This window comes from Gorilla gorilla, chromosome 13, assembly GCF_029281585.2.
Source record: "Gorilla gorilla gorilla isolate KB3781 chromosome 13, NHGRI_mGorGor1-v2.1_pri, whole genome shotgun sequence".
NCBI lineage: Eukaryota > Metazoa > Chordata > Mammalia > Primates > Hominidae > Gorilla > Gorilla gorilla.
Window position 1 is genome coordinate 31,306,202 of NC_073237.2, and position 20,725 is coordinate 31,326,926.

The window sequence follows — 20,725 nt, forward strand, 5'->3', positions numbered from 1 at the left end:
TCCAGATCACATTTTTGGCTTCTGCTGCAAATCCTTTTGAGTCAAAACAGGGATTATTAAATAAAGTTAAGGTTTGTTTTCTTCATCTCAAGCTAACCTTTCAGACTTTGAAAATCAAACTGATTTTTTTTTTTCAGATAAATAGAGCTTTTTAAAAAATACAGCTTTTAAGCTGGATGCAGTGGCATGTACCTATAGTCCCAGCTAATCAGAAGACTAAGGCAAGAGGCTCACTTGAGCCCAGAAGTTCAAGTCCAGCTTAGGCAACATAGTGAGACCCTGTCTCTAAAAATTAAAGTAATAATAATCCTTATTTTAAAAACTGAGCTGAGTGTGGTGGTTCACGCCTGTAATCCCAGCACTTTGGGAGGCCAAGGCAAGTGGATCGCTTGAAGTCAGGAGTTCAAGACCAGCCATCTGGCCAACATGGCGAAACCCCGTCTCTACTAAAAATACAAAAATTAGCTGGTCGTGGTGGTACACACCTGTAACCCCAGCTACTCGGGAGGCTGAGGCTGGAGAATCACTTGAACCCTGGAGGCGGAGGTTGCAGTGAGTCCCGAGATCAGCGCCACTGTACTCCAGCCTGGGCAACAGAGTGAGACTTCATCTCAAAATAAATAAATAAATACAAACTGTTATTGCCAGATGCAGTGGTTCACACCTGTAATTTCAGCACTTTGGGAGGCCTAGGAGGGTGGATCGCTTCCACTCAGGAGGTCGAGACCAGCCTGGGCAACATGGTGAAACCCCATCTCTTAAAAAAAAATAACAAAAATTAGCTGGGCGTGGTGGCATGCACCTGCAATCCCAGCTACTTGGGAGACTGAGATGGGAGGATCACGTGAGCCCCAGGAAAGTCATAATCACACCATTGCACTCTAGCCTGGGCAACAGAGTGAAACCCTGTATCCGAAAACAGAACAAAACAAAACCCTGCCGTAAGCTCAGAAATGTTTAAAGAGAAAGTTAAAACTCACCCCAAATCCCACATGGAGATGAGAATCTGGCTACTTCTGTCTCTCCTAGTTTCGGAGCAACATCCCCTGTCACCTGGTTGATATCTCTTGCGGATTACCCTGCAGTGCCACGCTACCATGTGGGATGCACAAATGTCAGAGACTCTGTCATAAAGGGGAGTGTCTTGTGGATGAGCCCTGCAAGCAGCCCTGCACCACCCCCAGAGCTGACTGTGGTCACCCGTGTATGGCACCCTGCCATACCAGCTCACCCTGCCCTGTGACTGCTTGTAAAGCTAAGGTAGGTATTTCTGGCCACAGATGCAGCATTGACTGTAGTTCTGAGGCTACTAGTGAGTCCAGAACTGTCTACAGTGGCCCCTGGGCATGCATCTTAATCAAGGGTCATTGGTTGCAAATAACCACAAGTTAGAGAAAGGTAGAGTAAGTCATATAGGTTTCTGCCTGCCCAACTTGGTATGGCCTTTTGATTCAGCAGGTACCCACTGCCGCCGGACCACAGTCTGTGTCTCCCTTGGATGAGATTCTCAATAGTCACTGATTGTTTACTCCATTTATTTAATAAATGTATAAATGTCTTTTGTGCAAGACATAGTATGAGGTGCTAGGGATAAATTAGTGAACAAGAGACACATGGTTCCTCACAATCTGATAGGATAGATACTTGATTATTACTTAGATAACTAATTATGGCTGTGGTGTCATGAGAGAGTAGTTTAAGCCTTGTGGAGGGTGCTATGAGAGCAGGTAAATGGGAGGTTTAGCGTGGTCCAAAGGATCAAGTGTGGCCACCTTGAGGATGTGGAGTTGGCTAGGCCACAGCTGGGCCTAGGGCAAGTGTCTGTCTCTGATGGTACAAAATTCATCCTAGGCCTGCCCCTTCAGCCAGGATTAAGAACAGAGGTGGTTTCCAAAAGGGGGCATTGTGGACAGGGCAATTCTTTCCTAGCATGTCAACAACTGTGTCAGTTTGCATGTGTAGCTTCTTCCAGCTGGGAGGCCACCCACTGACTCTCTAGTCTCTGCTATGGTTTAAGAGAGGATTTAAGAGTGAAAAGTGCTTTATTCACATGGTTCCAGTGTGCTAAAAGTCGTTCCATGTTCATCTGACTTCAGGTAGAGCTACAGTGTGAATGTGGACGAAGAAAAGAGATGGTGATTTGCTCTGAAGCATCTAGTACTTATCAAAGGTTAGTGTTACTTAAATGTTAACAACTGATGGCCTAGGTGAAACAGATACATGTGTTTTGTTTTGTTTTTAAAGCTAGTCAAGTGAAGCAGTGGGAGTGGAGAAGAAACAAAGAAGTCTGTAACTGGTTGTAATCAGTTGTAAACACCACTGCACAGATACATGTGTTTATCATAGTATCCTCGCAACTTTTCTAAAAGCTGGAAAGGTTTTTTTGTTGGTTTTCTTGTTTGTTTTGTTTTGTTTTATTGAGAGGGGTCTCGCCCTGTTTCCCAGGCTGGTCTCCCACCTTGGCCTCCCAAAGTGCTGAGATCACTAGCCACTACACCTGGCTGGAAAGTTTCTTACATACATTTTTTAAAATCTGGTTTCTCTAGTTCAAAGAAAAAGTGCTGCTTTATATACCTTTTCTTCCCTAACTTTAGTGTGTAAAATAACTTTGAAATTTCTCCGCTTCCTCCTTCCTCTTTCTCTTTTTCTCTCTTTTGGTCGTATTACATTGTGAGATAAGAAGGGAAGATGTCCTGAAGTTAGGTGAATTGCTTTCACATCCTACCATTTGTCATTGACACAGCCAGGGCTAAGCTCTGTGCTCCTCTGGTGTGAGGGTTTCTAATTGTTCTGTGAGGTATCTCTGCAGCCTCCTGAAGTCTTGGGACCTGTGTAGCCATATAAGGATCTGAGTGCTGAGATGGAGGTGTTAGAGAATGAATGGTTATATATATATATATATATCTGGTTAGATGGGGAGAGGTGCCATGGATATAGGACTTTAAGAGGATGCACACATCAGATTGGCTGTGTTTGAATACCTACTAAGTGCCAAGTGTTGCTCTAGGGGATACTGAGGGATTGAGTCACCTCATTGCTTCCCATGTAGCTGCTTTGAATATAATTGAAGAGATATGACATAAATATGTAGGTAGTTCATAGTAGCCGGACTTCCAAGGCCACACCAGTTTTCATCTGATAGATTTGCTTTTCTTTTTGAAACGGAGTTTCGCTCTTGTTGCCCAGGCTAGAGTGCAATGGTGCAATCTCGGCTCACTGCAACCTGCACCTCCCAGGTTCAAGTGATTCTCCTGCTTCAGCCTCCTGAGTAGCGGGGATCACAGGCGCCTGCTACCATGCCTGGTTAATTTTTTGTATTTTTAGTAGAGACAGGGTTTCACCATATTGGCCAGGATGGTCATGAACTCCTGACCTCAGGTGATCCACCTGCCTCGGTTTCCCAAAGTGCTGGGATTACAGGCGTGAGCCACCACACCTGGCCTAGATTTGCTTTTAAAGAGGTCTTCTGTATCCCAAGTATAAGGAGGTTCTTGTGAAACTGCAATGCCTCGTTTTCCCTTTCTTTTTTATATTTCAGAATAGCTGCAATTTCCATGGCCTCTAAGATAACAGACATGCAGCTTGGAGGTTCAGTGGAGATCAGCAAGTTAATTACCAAAAAGGAAGTTCATCAAGCCAGGTAATTTTTAAAATACATATATGTGCCTTCTTTCTTCAATTAGACTTCAATTAGAGGGCAGGGATTATTCATTTATCTCAATCCTTCATAGTAGAGCCTTGCATACACAATAAGTATTCAATAGACAATTTGATGTTGAGACATCCGCTCCATCCCCAATGAATCCTACTCAGGAGATGGCTAAGACTAGAGGAGACTTTTCCAGGCCTCACAGTAACCGAAGGAAGCAGAGACCTATAGGTGTTTAGCTTAACCCATATGAGAATAGAGAACCCAGAGAGGTGGCCATCTCTGGAGAGGGAGATCGGGCTGTTAAGAGGGGCACCTGTGGAGCATTTGGGGCTGAGCAGCCAGGGAACACTCTGAGGCCACTGGAGGACTCCTAGACCCCATAACAGAGAGGCCATCATCCCACCTGTCCTTGAGAGGGACCTCATCCAGCCGTTCCTGGATTGGGGTCCCTGGGGAAATGGTATTTCTAGGGCAAGGTTACTAATGGAAACTGAAGAGCAGGTGGCCTCACAGGCTGCTTCCTGGCCTGAGGGATTGTTTTTTGGCAAGAGTCAGCTGTGCTTCCAGGTTGATTGAGACTTCCTTTTCTTGCTGGATAGGAGCTGTGCAGCCTGTATTCTGACTTTAATTTTTTTTCATTTGCTTATCAAGGCTGGAGTGTGATGAGGAGTGTTCAGCCTTGGAAAGGAAAAAGTAAGTAGTTGCAGCTGCTTTTTTAATCTCCTTGCCCTTGAGCTCTGTGAAATTAATGGGAGGGAGCGACCCTTCAAACGTCATTCACTCAGCACTGCGCTGCGTCTTTTACCGTTGTCAAAGAGCAAGAGAAATGCTGTTACCAAGAATTGAATTGTCTTAAGGATAAACCACTCAGGTGATTTCAGCATATTGAGAAACATGAGCTGTGTGGTTTTGGGCATGATATAAACATCACATAACACAGCATACTTATTCAGGGACTGGCCAACTTCCTGACTCAGAGATAAGAGGTTTAAAACAATGTTTAGTTAACTTTTCGTTGAAGTTTAGCATACATATTGAAGATTGGAAGTGTGCAGATCAGTGAATCGTCACTAAATGAATACAGTTGAGTATGGATACAGGTGAAAAGATAATTACCAGAACCGTCTCTTGTACTCTACATAAAGGTGAAACCTCTATCCTAATTTCTCTATAGATTAGTTTTTGAACTTTATGTAAGTGATGAAATCATGTAGTTTGTATTATTTTTGTCTGGCTTCTTTCGTTACATTTTTGTGAGATTCACTCCTGTTGTTGCATGTAGCAATGCTTTATTCATTTTTATTCCTGCATGATTTTTTTTGTATTACTATTCATTTGCCCATTATACTGTTAATGGATATCTTTGTATTAACTGTTAGACTATTACAAATAAAACTGTTAAGAATTCTTTTTTTTTTTTTTTTTTTTGAGATGGAGTTTTTCTCTTGTCGCCTAGGCTGGAGTGCAATGGCATGATCTTGGCTCACTGCCACCTCTGCCTCCCGGGTTCAAGCGATTCTCTTGCCTTAGCCTCCAGAGTAGTTGGCATTACAGGTGCGCACCACCATGCCCAGCTGATTTTTGTATTTTTAGTAGAAATGGGGTTTCACCATGTTGGCCAGGCTGGTCTCGAACTCCTGACCTGAGGTGATCCACCTGCCTCGACCTCCCAAAGTGTTGGGATTACAAGCTTGAGCCACCACGCCCAGCCCAGAACATTCTTAAACTTGCTTGCTCTATATTTCTGTACATTTCTGTTGGATATAAGCCAGAAGTAGAATTGCTGATTAATAGGGTTTATGTATGTTCAGCATTAGTAGATTCTGCCCATGTCCAAAGTGATTGTACCAAATTACACTCCCACCAGCAAAGGATAATTCCCATTGCTGTACATTTTTGTCAGCACTTGAAATTGTCACTTTTTAATTTTAGCCATTTTGTAGATGTGTATAACAAGATGTCATTGAGCTTTTAATTTCTATTTTCCTGATGACTTAAGAGATTGAGCACCTTTCTTGTAGTTACTGGCCATTGGATAGCCTCATTTTTGAAGTGCCTGTACAAGTCCTTTGCTTATTTTTTTGTGTTCTTTTTGTATTGATTAGTAGGAATTATTTATGTATTCTGAATATGAGTCCTTTGTTGGCTTTATGTATACATTGTGAGTACTTTGTTGCACTCTGTACCTTCATTTTTTACTCTCTTGATGCCTTTTTTTAATCCCAGAAGCTAAAGAACTCTTGTTGTCTTTTGATAAACAGAAATTTTTAATGTTAATATTATCCAGTTTATTTGAGTTTCTTAATAAGCACTTTTCATGTCCTATTTAGAAAAATTTGTCTATCCTGAGGCAATGACAATATTCTGTTATTATCTAGAAACTGTATTATTTTACCTTTCACATTTTAAATCTACAGTTGACCTGTACTGATTTTTTTGAGTATGGATAAGGAGAGTTTACAATTCAGCTTTTTTCCACGTGAATATCCATTTGACCAGTACCAAGATTGTCCTTTTCCCAGCAGTCTGCAGTGCCGCCTCTGTCATAAATCACATATAAGCCTGGGCAACTTGGCAAAACCTCATCTGTACAAAAAATAAAATAAAATTAGCGAGGCGTGGTGGTGCACACCTGTAGTCCCAGCTACTTGGGAGGCTTGAGGTGGGAGGATTGCTTGAACCTGCAAGGTTGAGGCTACAGTGAGCCATGATCACCAGTCTGGACTATACTCTTGGTGACAGAGTGAAACGCTGTCTCAAAAAAAAAAAAAAAAAAATAAGCCGGGCATGGTGGCTCACCATGGCCGTAATGGTGGTGCCTGTAATCCCAGCACTTTGGGAGGCTGAGGTGGGCAGATCACGAGGTCAGCAGATCCAGACCATCCTGGTAAAACCCCATCTCTACTAAAAATACAAAAAATTAGCTGGGCATGGTGGCAGGCACTTGTAGTCCCAGCTACTCGGGAGGCTGAGGCAGGAGAATGGCATGAACCCAGGAGGCGGAGCTTGCAGTGAGCCGAGATGGTGCCACTGCACTCTAGCCTGGGCGACAGTGGGAGACTCCGCATCAAAAAATAATAATAAATAAATAAATAAAGTGTATCAAATATATGTATATATATATATGTGAGTCTGTTTCTGAGCTCATCCTATTCAACTGCACTAGTATCACACTGTCTTAATTACTGTACCTTTATAACAAGTCTTAATATCTGGTAGTATATATCCTCAACCATGACTTTTCTTCAATATTGGCTTTGATTATTCTTTATTCTTAGCCCTTTACATTTCCACTTAATGTCTTTTTCATTTATTTATTTATTTATTGAGATAGGATCTTGCTCTGTCACCCATGCTGGAATGTAGTGGCACAATCATAGTTCACTGTACCCTTGAACTCCTGGGCTCAAGGGATCCTCGTGCCTCAGCCTCCAAAATAGATAGGACTACAGGCACACACCACTACGCCTGGCTAAGTTTTTCTTTTTTTTTTTTTTTTCTTTTTTTTTGTAAAGACAGGGTTTTACTACGTTGACCAGGGGGGTCTCAAACTTCTGGCTCAAGCGAACCTCCTGCCTTGGCCCCACAAAGTGCTGGGATTATAAGCATGAGCTACTGCACCCAGCCCATTTCCACTTATATTTCACAATTGGCTTGTTATTATAATATATACCCAAGAAACCTGCTGGGATTTTGATTGAGTTGGTATTTAACTTGTAGGTCAATTTGGAATCTTTACAATGTTAAATTTTCTAGTCCAAGAGGAGGGTGTATTCTTGCATTTCATGTCTTTGATTTCTCTCAATGATACTTTATGGTTTTCTATATATAAATTTTGTATTCTTTCAGTAGATTTGTTTCTTGCTTTTTGATGCTGCTATAGATGGGTTTATTTTTCTTGTATTACTTGTAATTTTTTTTTTGAGACGGAGTCTCGCTCTGTTTCCCAGGCTGGAGTGCAATGGTGCGATCTCGGCTCACTGCAAGCTCCACCTCCCGGGTTCACGCCATTCTCCTGCCTCAGCGTCCCGAGTAGCTGGGACTACAGGCGCCCACAACTACACCCGGCTAATTTTTTGTATTTTTAGTAGAGACGGTGTTTCACCATGTTAGCCAGGACAGTCTCAATCTCCTGACCTCATGATCTGCCCGCCTCAGCCTCCCAAAGTGCTGGGATTACAGGCATGAGCCACTGCGCCTGGCCAACTTTTAATTTTTTTAAAATTATTATTATTATTTAATGTGACAAGTGTTTTGTTTATTTTGTTTTTGACCAGGTTGATATCCTCAAGAAAAAATGCAAATTACAAGGACTTCATTTTAAAGCAAATGCTCATTTTAGAAATGTGTTACAGAAGATATTTATGTGCTTCAGCAGGCATGAAAATATATCACAGATAAGGCAAAAAAATTCTATGAATGGCTTGATTTTTTTTTTTTTTTTTTTTTTTGATACAGAGTCTCACTCTGTCTCCCAGGCTGGAGTGCAATGGCACAATTACAGCTCACTGCAGCCTCTACCTCCTGGGTTCAAGTGATCCTCCCACCTCACCTCCCAAGTAGCTGGAACTGCAAGTGCATGCCACCACACCCAACTAATTTTTACATTTTTTTGTACCACACCCAGCTAATTTTTTTGTTTTTTTTGGTAGAGATGGCGTCTCGCTATGTTGGCCAGGCTGGTCTCACATTCCTGGGCTCAAGCAATCCTCCTGCCTCAGCCTTCCAAAGTGCTGGGTTTACAGGCGTGAGCCACCACACCCGGCCTAAATTGGTATTTCCTAATTGCTTGTTGCTGGTATTTAGAAATACAATTGATATTTATTGTCTTATTTAGCAACCTTGCTAAATTCACTTATTTCTGATATTGTAGATTATTTTGGATTTTGCATATACACAGTCATGTCTTCTAATAATAGTAATTTTATTTATTGTCAATTCCTGTTATTTTTTTCCTTTCTTTTTTCTTTTATCTTTTTTTCCTTCTTTCCAATTCTTAACTTTTATTTCTTCTTCTTACCTCATTGTACTGGCTAGGGCCTTCAGTATATTGTTGAATGGAAGGTGGTAATAATAGATATTCCTTGGCCAGGCGCGGTGGCTCACGCCTGTAATCCCAGCACTTTGGGAGACTGAAGGGGGCGGATCACTTGAGGTCAAGAGTTCGAGACCAGCCTGGCCAACATGGTGAAACCTTGTCTCTACTAAAAATACAAAAATTAGCCGGGCATGGTGGCAGACGCCTGTAGTCCCAGCTACTCAGGAGGCTAAGGCAAGAGAATTGCTTGAACCTGGGAGGCAGAGGGTGCAGTGAGCCGAGATGGCGCCACTGCACTCTAGCCTAGACGATACAGCAAGATTCAGTCTCACCAAAAAAAAATAGATATTCCTGACTAATCCTCCATCTCATGGGGAAAACTTTAAGTATTTCACCATTAAATATGATGTCTGCAGTAAGTTATTTGAGGATACTCTATCAGATCAAGAGGCATTTATTCAACAACTGACAAACTTTCTGATTCTAGCAAAGATTGATTAAATTGAGTAGCCCTGCAAAATGTTAATAATTGGAGAATTTAGGTGAAGGTTATATAGAAGTTTATGGTAATATTCTCATAACTTGTCTTTGAAATTTGTTTAAGATAAAAAGTTAGACAAATGGAGACAAAGTATAGCCCTATTTTACCTTGAAGTTTGACTTTCAGCAATTTTAATAGTACCTCTTTACATATTAAGTGTGTAGAAGGTAATATGATGACTAGTAGTGCTGTCCAAATTTTCCTTGGTTTGACCCTTATGATAACTTTCTAGTGAGTGCCGTTCAAAACCCTTGCCCTTTAGGAACCGTCAGTCAGTGTTCTCAGCTGCAGAATGTAAATTAGGAGTCGTAGGTATTCAGAAATGCTATAGTGAATACACAGAAGGTCTCCAAACATGGAAATGTACTTTTGGTGGTTGAAAGACATATTGTATACTAGTTAGAGCCAGAGCTCTGGAGTCAGATTGTCTGGATTTGAATCCTGGCTTCACAAATCGCTTAGCTGTGAGACCTTGGGCAAGTCACATATTGTGTGTAAGCCTTAGGTTTCTTAAAAATCTAGAAATGATGACAATAACAGTATTTACCTTCCAGAGTTGTTGTGAGGATTAATACATTAAAAATGATACTCATAAAGCTCTTGGCACAAGAGCTTGGCGCATAGTAGGTACTCAGTAAATGTTATTGATTAAAACTAGCTATTTTTGAAAGCCTTTTGAATTTCTCCTCAATCTTGGTGATGACATAATGACCCTTACTGGATAGAGTCTTTCATAAATACACACAAACCTAAGAGAAAAAAATGCAAATTTAAAGAAAAGTCCATCTAAAGTTATATCTGTATATACACACACATATATACGCGCATACACCTGTGTGTATATATATGTATGTGTGTATGCATGTGTGTATATCTCTATTGTAGAAATAAAAAACTAGCAGGCCAAATTCAGCCCACAGACAGGTTTTATTGGTGTTTAAATTTGAATTAGTGGCCAACTAACCAAAACATCAAAAGATCTTCCCCTAGAAATTCTCTTGAAAATTTGAAAAGTAAGCGTCTTTTGAAAAATTGGAAATCTAGCAGTGTGAACCAGATTCTTGTGGGCACTAAGCTTGTAAGTGACTCCTGGTGCAGTGTAAATGAAAATTGTACTAAGTGCTAAGCTGAAATCTAGCTTTAAAACAATAAAATAACTTGAATGTTGGTGAGATGCCATGAGATTCAGACACTGATGGCTAGGGCACAAAGTGGCATTTCTGGAGACCACTTACTCCACATTGATCAAGAGTCTTATGTCCACTCCATGTACCCCACAACTGGAAACATTTTCAAAGCTTTTTGCACAGAGATATTAATTGTGTCGTATATAATATTGAGAAACTGAGGAACTGTTAAAGAAACCTAAATGGGAAATGATTAAAATATGGGAACATGATTAGAAGACTATGAGCCATGAAGACAGTTAAGTGTGAAAACAAAATAATAATATGAGAAATGCTAACAAGATAATGCTGGGGAGAGGCAAAGAAACAAGGTTTTTTTAATTTTTAAAATTTTTTTATTAAATAAAAATGGTATATATTTATGGTAATACAGCATGATGTGTATGTATACATTGTGGAATGGCTAAATCAAGCTAATTAGCATATGCATTACCTCACATTCTTATTTTTGGGGGGGGTGAGACAATTTTGAATATAATAATGGCGGCTACTTAAAATTATAGAGAAAGGCTGGGCGCAGTGGCTCACACCCGTAATCCCAGCACTTTGGGAGGTCGAGGCGGGTGGATCACCTGAGGTCAGGAGTTCAAGACCAGCCTGGCCAACATGGTGAAACCCCATCTCTACTAAAGATACAAAAATTAGCTGGGCATGGTTGCGGGCGCCTGTAATCCCAGCTACTCGGGAGGCTGAGGCAGGAGAATCGCTTGAATCCAGGAGGCGGAGGTTGCAGTGAACCGAGATCATGCCATTGTACTCCAGCCTGGGCGACAAGAGCAGCCTGGGCGACAAGAGCAAGACTCCATCTCCAAAAATATATATATATACACACATAAAGAGAGAGAAACGTTATAGTGAAAAAAGGGGCCCGTTACAGCGGCTCATCCCCATAATCCCAGCATTTGGGCGGCTGAGGCCAGCGGATCACTTGAGCTCAGGAGTTCAAGACCAGCCTGGGCGACATAGCAAAACCCTGTCTCTACAAAAAATACAAAAATTAGCCGGGCATGGTGGCACACTTGTAGTGCCAGCTACTGGAGAGGCTGAGGTAGGAGGATGGCTTAAGCCCAGGAGGTGGAAGTTACAGTGAGCTGAGATCATGCCACTGCACTCCAGCCTGGGCAACAAGAGCCAGACCCAGCCTCAAAAAAAAAAAGAAACAATTAGAAAAAAGGGAACACTTACACACTCTTGGTGGGATTGTAAATTAGTACAGCCACTATGGAAAACAGTATGGAATTTCCTCACATTAAAAATAGAACTACCATATGATCCAGCAATCCTATTACTTGGTATCTCTACAGATGAAATAAAATCTGTAGAGATACCTGTACTCTCATATTTGTTGCAGCACTATTTACAATAGCCAAGATATGAAATCAACTGAAGTGGCCAACATGGCTGAATGGATGAAGAAAATGGGGTATATATACAGAATGAAATACTATTCGGCCATACAAAAAATGAAACCCTGTCATTTGCAACAACATGGATGGACCTGGAGGACATCATGTTAAGTGAAATAAGCCAGACACAGAAAGACAGACACCACACGATCTCACTCATATGTGGAATATTTAAAAAATAATATAGAAGCAGAGAGTAGAACAGTGTTGTCTGACTGAGAAGAGGGACAGGGTGGAAAGGGGAGGTTGAGGAGAGGTTGGTCAGTGGATATAAAGTTACAAATAGATGGTAGTAATAAGTTCCTGTGGTTTTTTTTTTTTTTTTTTTTTTTTTTTGAGAAGGAGTTTTGCTCTTGTTGCCCAGGCTGTAGTGCAATGGCACTATCTCAGCTCACTGCAAGCTCTGCCTCCCGGGTTCAAGCGATTCTCCTGCCCCAGCCTCCTGAGTAGCTGGGATTACAGGCATGCACCACCACACCTGACTAATTTTTGTGTTTTTAGTAGAGACGAGGTTTCTCCATGTTGGTCAGGCTGGTCTCGAGCTCCCGGCTTCAGGTGATCCGCCCGCCTCGGCCTCCCAAAGTGTTGGGATTACAGGCATGAGCCACTGTGCCCAGCCTAAGTTCTGGTGTTCTATGGCACACTGGGGTGATGACGGTTAACGGTAAGGTGTAGTATTTTACAAAATAGCTAGAAAAGAGGCTTCTGTGTATTCTCACCACAGTGAAATAATAAGGGCATCAGGTGATGGATATGCCTAATACACTGATGTGGTCATTATACAACATAGTATATATGTACCGAGACATCAAACTGTGCTTCATAAATATGAAGCAATGACAATGGGTCAATAAAAATAAAATAATAAAGAAATGTATTATTATTATTATTATTTTTAGACAGAGTCTCACTGTGTCGCCCAGGCTGGAGTGTAGTGGCACAATCTCGGTTCACTGCAACCTCTTTCTCCTGGGTTCAAGTGATTCTCATGCCTCAGCCTCCTAGCAGCTAGGATTACAGGCACGTGCCACCATACCCGGCTAATTTTTGTATTTTTAGTAGAGACAGGATTTCACCATATTGGCCAGGCTGGTCTCGAACTCCTGGCCTCAAGTGATCCATCTACCTTGGCCTCCCAGAGTCCTACGATTACAGGTGTGAGCCACCACACCCAGCCAAGAAATGTATAAAAATGAAGTGTATATGTTAATGGAATTCTTTACTTTTCAGATTTCTATATTAATTTTAACATTTGTATGTCTATTTTATGTACCTTATCTTTAAACAAAGCCTCAGAGAAAGTCATCCCCCATTGACCATTCTCAGTGATCCTACACCCCCAAACTCCTCTTACCCAAATAATCTAAGTCCCCAGTGTTCAGCCTATGACTTGCTCAGATCCTTACAGATCTGTTTTATTTTCTTTTATGAAGACAATACCACCTCATGTCCCAAGTTGTTGTTATTCTCTCCTTAATAATCCAGTTTACCAAAATAGAGATAAATAATGTGTAAAGAATTTAGGATATAGTAGGCACTCGGGGTTACTGTAAGATAGTTTCCCTCCCACTCCTTTTATTTGCATACCTCTCTCTCTCTTTCAGGAGATTAGCAGAGGCATTTCATATCAGTGAGGATTCTGATCCTTTCAATATACGTTCTTCAGGGTCAAAATTCAGTGATAGTTTGAAAGAAGATGCCAGGTATGTAACTTGTTACCTGCTTTCTTAATTGTGGCTTGTCAGGGTGTTTGGTCTTTTGCGATGTCATAACTAATATGTACTCCTCCTGTGATTAAGCCAGTTCAAGTTTGTTTGTTTATCTATTGTAAGAGATTATGTGCTGTTTAATAAATATCCTTCTCTTGGTTTCTCGAAACTGTCCCCTTAAAGAACTGAACTTGGGGTAGGGTTGAGATAAGAGTTTGGGTGGGGTGGTGGTAAGAGTTTGGGCCTCCCAAGGGCTGGACTAGACTAAATTGGAGGATCTCTGGGCTTCATTCCACCTCTGTTCACCCCAGTCTCACATTCACATGCGTTCTCACTTGGAGCTATAACAGCTCTTATTTTTCTCCTGGAGTCCCTGGCCCTTCAGTGGCTACTTCTCCTCTCATCTTCTCATTTCTTATATTTTTCTCTTTTGTTCTTCTGTCAGTCATCCTTCTGTTTTCTGACAATTCCTGATCTCTGCAGTTTTTCTGCCAGCATTGTCTATTGTCTCTGCTTTACAGGGAGAGGATGGGTGAAAGGGGTTCTCAGAAGGGCAGGGACAGACAAAATTAACTGGTGATTTCTCATTTCAGGAAGGACTTAAAGTTTGTCAGTGACGTTGAGAAGGAAATGGAAACCCTCGTGGAGGCCGTGAATAAGGTTGAAGTCGAAACATCCCACTGGACATTTCTCTAAGGCCAGCTTGATGAAAAAAATAAAAGCAGTCAAGTCCTGGAAACACTTTCAACCTAGAGTAGTTGTAGGAAAAAGTCACAACTTCTTTGAGGATCCTTATCTTTCTCAAAACACAGCCATTATAACATCTGTGGAAGCCTGTCCTGGTTCAGGCCAGTTGACTGCAGAAAAGATCTACAGTCGGCCGGGCGCGGTGTCTCATGCCTGTAATCCCAGCACTTTGGGAGGCCAAGGCAGGCAGATCACTTGAGGTCAGGAGTTCTAGATCAGCTTGGCCAACATGACGAAACCCTGTCTCTACTAAAAATATAAAAATTAGCTGGGTGTGGTGGCGGGCACCTGTTATTCCAGCTACTTGCAAGGCTGAGGCAGGAGAATTCCTTGAACCCGGGAGGTGGAGGTTGCTGTGAGCTGAGATTCTGCCACTGCACTCCAGCCTGGGCAACAAGAGTGAAACTCTGTCTCAAAAAGCAAGCAAGCAAGAAAGAAAGCTCTGCAGTCAGCTGTAAGTAAATGCCAGGCACGGTGGCTCACACCTGTAATCCCAGTGCTTTGGGAGGCTGAGGCAGCAGGCAGATCACTTGAGTCCAGGAGTTCGCGACCAGCCTGGGCAATGTGGCAAAACCCTGTCTCTACAAAAAATAAAAAATTAGCCAGGTGTGGTGGTGCACACCCGTAATCCCAGCTACTCAGGGGGCTGAGGCAGGAGGACTGCTTAAGCCCGGGAGGTCAAGCCTGCAGTAAGCTGAGGTCGAGTCACTGTACTCCAGCTTGGATCTCCAGCTTGAGATCCTGTCTCAAAAAAAAAAAAGAAAGAAAAAGAAAAAGAAAATAAAAATGCTGGCCAAGTGCCTAAGAATGGATGAAGAAACTCTGGGTGAGGGGGCTCAATAGTGATAGTTGAGTGACTGTGTGGGACACTTAGGAAGACACTCTAGCCCCTCAGATCTTTGAAGGGCTATTGTATGCTAGGAAAGCCCACTGTTCTTTATAATTCCAAAGGCAGGAATGTCCCCTTTGGGAAGGATGAAAGTTGTATGACTACAGCTGGAGAGCAGTGGGATAGACTCCTTCAGAAGAGGGAGACCCCTGTCCTGGTGGCGGCCAGGGATGTCACGGAGGTAGCTTTAAGTGAAAAAGTCTTGAGTTTAGTCAGAAGCCCCCAGTGCTGCACTGGCTTCCTCCCCCTTCCATCAGAGGGGATGGTGAGTAAGGACAAGATGGTTGCTTTAGCCCCTGTATCTAATGCTGGTGGTTTTCCTTCCCAGTCTCCTTACCCTCTTCCCATTCCCCTCCTTTCCTCCCTTCTGTTACCACTTCCCAGCAGAATATTAACATGAAGGAGAAAATGGAATGCATTATTCCTCTCCTAATTAAGAAACCCAAACAGATGTGTTTCTCTGCTTGTGTGTCTGTATCTGAATACTCACGATTCTTAAAGTAGAACATACTTTTAAAGGAAATAATATTTTCTTGTTTTGTAAGTCTTTATTTAGTCATTTTTGGGGAATATCACCCACTCCCCAGTTATGGAACCCATCAGGAAGAACCATTACGCTGTCTACCTAAGTCGCAGTTCACTTACACTTTGTCCCTAACCCTGTCCAGCTGCTACTGTTGTGGCTCACAGAGTAGGTGAAAGAAGTGCATCAATGCCCATCTTCCCAAACCCCTCCAGGCTTGCTTGGCAGTTAGTAAAATGCTTTATGCTGTGGGCCTCTAAAATCACCTCTTATTGATCCCTGCAATTCTTGTGTGGTAAGATTAGTTGTAAGCATTTTGTTTTCAGAATGATATGATCAATCAGTCATCTTTTCCCTCAATACAGGGAAAGAATAGTAAGAAAAGCCACAGCTTCCCTCCCATGAACAGAGACCACCGCCGGATCATCCATGACCTGGCCCAAGTTTATGGCCTGGAGAGCGTGAGCTATGACAGTGAACCGAAGCGCAATGTGGTGGTCACTGCCATCAGGTAGGTCAATCCCGCCGTCAGAGGAAGAACTCCTAAGCAGGGCAAACTGGACCCAAGAAGCAGGGTCTGTCAATATTTGTCTTTCTTACTACCACTCTCCCTCTTGGAAAAGTAGAAGGAAAATCTGCTTCTCTGGCACTTCCCAGATAATCTAAAGGCCTGAGCCAAAGAGCAAAACCTATGCCTCGACCCACAGGGCAGATGCACTCAAAATGCACAAGTGTCACATCTGCCTACAGTCATAGCAGATGCTGGAAGCAGCATTTCTTCAGGCAAGGGGGCCTGCCCATCATATCTGCTCTTTTCTCCTTCTGTCTCCTGTTCCTCTGTCTGTCCTCTCCTTGGCTCTGTCCTCTTGGCATGGGGAAAACAGAAAGAATGCTGGACTCTGGTTCGAGGCATCCCCTGTGAATGGTGTTTTTGCCATCAGAGGAAACTGAAGCAATAATGTGACCAGGAGGGGACAGGGAGGACCTAGGATCACTCTCAGAACCTGGGAATAGGAAGAACTTCCCAGTGAAGAAAACAAGTCTGACATGAAGCAAGCTACGGGCCTGGCATAGGTGGGTGGAAGGGACAGGGGGTTAAATGCAGGTGGCCGTGTCTGAGAGCAGACGGTTCATACCAGAGAGTGCTCAGTAGTGTCATAGTGCCAAAATCAAGGGCTGAGTTTCTAGCTTTCTGTCCATCTCCACAAACAATTCTCACTTTTCAGTGCTTGGTGTTTTGACTTTTATCAGGGGAAAGTCCGTTTGTCCTCCTACCACGCTGACAGGTGTGCTTGAAAGGGAAATGCAGGCACGGCCTCCACCACCGATTCCTCATCACAGACATCAGTCAGACAAGTAAGATTCTCCAGCTGCTTTCCAAGGGGACCTGTCTGTCCAGAAAAGCTAGCAGGGGTGAATTGTCCTGAGCTGCACCAGCCATTGGTGGCCTCCTCAGGCCTGGCCTTGGGGTACCATGTTCAAATATGTAATGTTTAGTTAGGGTATCAGACACGTTTGTTCCCACCAGAGGGGTCCTAAGTTTGTTGTTTGCAGTGCTTGATTCTAGAGAGAGCAGTCACTGGACATAATTTCCATGGTGTAGATGGTGACACTGGGAAGTGGATTCAGTCTGTCATACCAGATGGTTTAAGACTGAAACATCGTGTAGTTAGGAATAGTTACTCTGGGCCGGGCGCGGTGGCTCACGCCTGTAATCCCAGCACTTTGGGAGGCCAAGGCGGGTGGATCACTTGAGGTCAGGAGTTCGAGACCAGCCTGGCCAACAAGGTGAAAACCCATCTCTACTAAAAATACAAAAAAGTAGCCGGGTGTGGTGGTGGGCACCTGTAAACACAGCTACTTGGGAGACTGAGGCAAGAGAATCACTTGAACCTGGGAGGCAGAGGTTGCAGTGAGCTGAGATCGCACCACTGCACTCCACCCTGGGCGACAGAGAGACAGACTCCATCTCAAAAAAAAAGAATAGTTACTCAGAAGATGCAAGTGGGTGTGGGGGTGAGAATTGCCGGTGACGGGGGTGGATAGTACTTTCTTGTTTTGCTCTGTCTGCTTCTATATGGTTTGAATAATTTTTATAAGAAACATATTCATGATTTAAAGAGAAAAGAAAACCAAGTTGGCAAGGGGCAAGTCTGCCAGATGTTTTCTCAGACAGGAGCAGGGAAGGAGCTCTGAGAGTTGGGGACTGTTGGGCTTTATTTGGAGAAACCAGAATTGTGGCCTGAAACCAACTTTAGAGCACTTAGTCATAGCCCCAGTTGTCCCAGTTGTTTGTCACTTGTCAGGGAGAGGAAGGGAAGGCAGGTTGGTGCTCCTTCTCTGCTGCCCTAGTGTAACCAAGGCAGTGTGGCTAAAAGTTACTTCAAAGCCCAGAAGGAGAGGGGTGCCTACTCCTGTTCTGGCTTTCCACAGACAAGTCCTAGCAGTACCTCCTCTGTGATTCCTGCACAAAACCTCTGGAAGGGTGGTTAGGGCAGTTCACAAGGTCACCATGAAGGTCACAGCACTTAGTGTTCCTGTGGGACTGGACAAGAAGACAGCTAGGTGTTGCCCATTGAGCTCAGACTCAGCCAAGAGTGTCCTGGTCCCCAGGACCAGCCCCTGTCCACTCCTGGGAGCCAGGTGTCCTAGGTTCTGGTCAGCACAGTCTGCAAATCCATATGGGCGGTCACTTTGGAAACATGAGGGGTTTTCTCAGAAACTGCCAGAGTCAGATCCAGTCCTGCTTAGACACAACCATGTGGAGTTATTGGCCCGTTTATCCCATGCTATCTTTTTTCCTTTTTTCTCTTTTTTTGAGACGGAGCCTCACTCTGCTGCCCAGGCTGGAGTGCGGTGGCGCGATCTTGGCTCACTGCAAGCTCCGCCTCCTGGGTTCATGCCATTCTCCTGCCACAGCCTCCTGAGTAGCTGGGACTACAGGCGCCTGCCACCACGCCCGGCTAATTTTTTGTATTTTTAGTAGAAACGGGGTTTCACCATGTGTTAGGATGGTCTCAATCTCCTGACCTCGTGATCCGTCCGCCTCGGCCTCCCAAAGTGCTGAGATTACAGGCGTGAGCCACCGCGCCTGGCCATCCCATGCTATCTTTTTAAAAACCCTTGGCTTGCTTTATTTTTGTATAAAACTCTATTATGGAAATGTTTTAGAGTAGAGAGAATAGTATTACTATCATAAATGCCCATGTGCCCATTACCAAATTTCAAAATCACCAGCTCATGTTTGTCCCACTATCAAAACTTCACAAGTGAGATGCTCGCTTGGCTTAAGCTGTTAACTGAGCATTCATTGAACTGTGAAGGCAGAGTAAAATCATCATCATGTATGAAATCCTGTAAATAGATTGTGAAAGGTTACCTCTAAACTGTAAAGTGTAAATAGAGAATTTGTTATCTCACAGAATGAAATCCCCCATGTAATATGTAAATCTAGAAGGAAACACAAAAGTTAAAAAAATTGCTCACAAAGGGTAGAAGGAAAAAAAGTAAGACTAAAATAAAAATAAAATAAAATAAATGTTTAAGCTTCACAAATGGTAAATCAGCTGATCCTTAACTTTCTGAAGTCCTGTATCTGTTTCCCCCAAAGAAGAAAAGACTGATCATTCTTTGTTTGTTTTTCAGGAATCTTGGGAGCAGTAATGTACAGAAAATAACCAAGGAGCCAATAATTGACTATTTTGACGTCCAGGACTAAGAAGATCATGATGCACTTAGATAAAAGAATGATTAGGTGTAGTGGAGACTTATTTGCCAGCAGATAAATCATGCCCGTTCCCCTCTGCCTGGCAGAATCACAGTCTCACATACTGTCTTGTACTGACACATCCAAAGCATGAGTGTGTCAGAAATCCCTTGTCTATTCCTGTCTGTATAAAGTGTTTCATTATGACCAGATCTCTGATTGTATGGTCACTAGGTATGCAATCACGCATTCAAAGAGGCTCTTTACACCATCACTGTGATTGCTCTGAGAGTTGGGGGACTATTGGGCTTTATTTGGACAAACCAAACTTGTAGCCTGAAACCAACTTTATGCCACTAAGTCATAGCCTTAGTTGTCCCAGTTATTTGTCCTCCTGAAAATGCCTGAAACATCAGACAGACATTGCTTGCTTTACCCAAACTGATCAAAATCTTTAGGAGCACAAATGAATTTTTTAGTCTGAAATACCAAATAATGAATTGGTATACCATATCTGGAATCACACATGTTATCTTAAACCCAGCCATCATACCTAAGTCTTTTACCAAAACCTCTCATAGGTATATCTAGCTGAACTTATTTTGGCATTTCCCAATGTGATCAGTTCTAGACCTAGAAGGGGGTCAGGCTGCTTTACAGAATTCTATTTCCTTAAGTCCCTGGCACTTCTCATACCACATCACTGAAGCTGTTCAGTAGCAATCAGTTTGGCTGTCCCCCATGATGGTAGGAAATACAGAGAGCAAGTTCTTCTGCCAGGGTCACACTGTGGTCTCTGAAATGACCAGTATATCCCTAACTCCTCTTTGATAGAGAAAGAGTCTCAAATGGACAACTGTCCTGTGTTGCTTTCCCTAGGCCTTCAGCAGCCTTATTGGCTCTCCCTGCCTCTTAGCTCTGGACTCTGTTTGAATATTCCAAGTAGTATATGGACAGTCCAGGGCTTATGCCCAGCAGCCCACTGGAGGCATTCTTCAGGCTCCTTTAAGGCAGGTGCATTGATAGTTCCATTAGTGTGACCCTTGCATTGGCACCCCTCCAGCCTGGAGGCCAGGCTTCCAGCAACTTCCTTCTGCCCCAGAGCAAGCCATGAGCCCCAGAGCAGTAGCAGGAGACTTGAGAAATAGAGTGACAAAAACAAGCACTTAATTAAATTATAAAATTTAACTTTATAGGGCTGCCTTTTGGTGTTTTCATTTTTTTATTTCTTTTCATTTTTTTTCCTCAATCCTCCTCCTTCTGTAGCAGGGCTGTCCTTTGGTCCTTACCCAGTCTGCTTCAAAAGGGATCAGGTACAGCAGCAGGA

General features: G+C 43.0%; 1 protein-coding gene across 5 annotated transcripts in view; it reads left to right on the top strand.

The window, feature by feature from the left end:
- The window catches only part of NFX1 (nuclear transcription factor, X-box binding 1), an 83,681-nt gene extending 63,090 nt beyond the window's left edge, over window positions 1-20,591 (top strand). For 2 of the 5 annotated variants that reach the window (XM_019033437.4, XM_004047926.5), the window contains exons 16-24: window positions 1,030-1,260; window positions 2,097-2,170; window positions 3,539-3,640; window positions 4,304-4,345; window positions 13,429-13,527; window positions 14,127-14,193; window positions 16,058-16,203; window positions 16,944-17,048; window positions 19,338-20,591. In XM_019033437.4, coding sequence (XP_018888982.2) covers window positions 1,030-1,260; window positions 2,097-2,170; window positions 3,539-3,640; window positions 4,304-4,345; window positions 13,429-13,527; window positions 14,127-14,193; window positions 16,058-16,203; window positions 16,944-17,048; window positions 19,338-19,410 — 939 coding nt within the window. In that variant the 3' untranslated portion in view covers window positions 19,411-20,591. Of the gene's footprint in view, window positions 1-1,029; window positions 1,261-2,096; window positions 2,171-3,538; window positions 3,641-4,303; window positions 4,346-7,929; window positions 8,069-13,428; window positions 13,528-14,126; window positions 14,481-16,057; window positions 16,204-16,943; window positions 17,049-19,337 lie in introns of those variants that run through there. The other 3 variants (XR_008668682.2, XR_010130176.1, XM_055351735.2) reach the window with 2 other exon arrangements.
- Window positions 20,592-20,725: the final 134 nt, after the last annotated feature.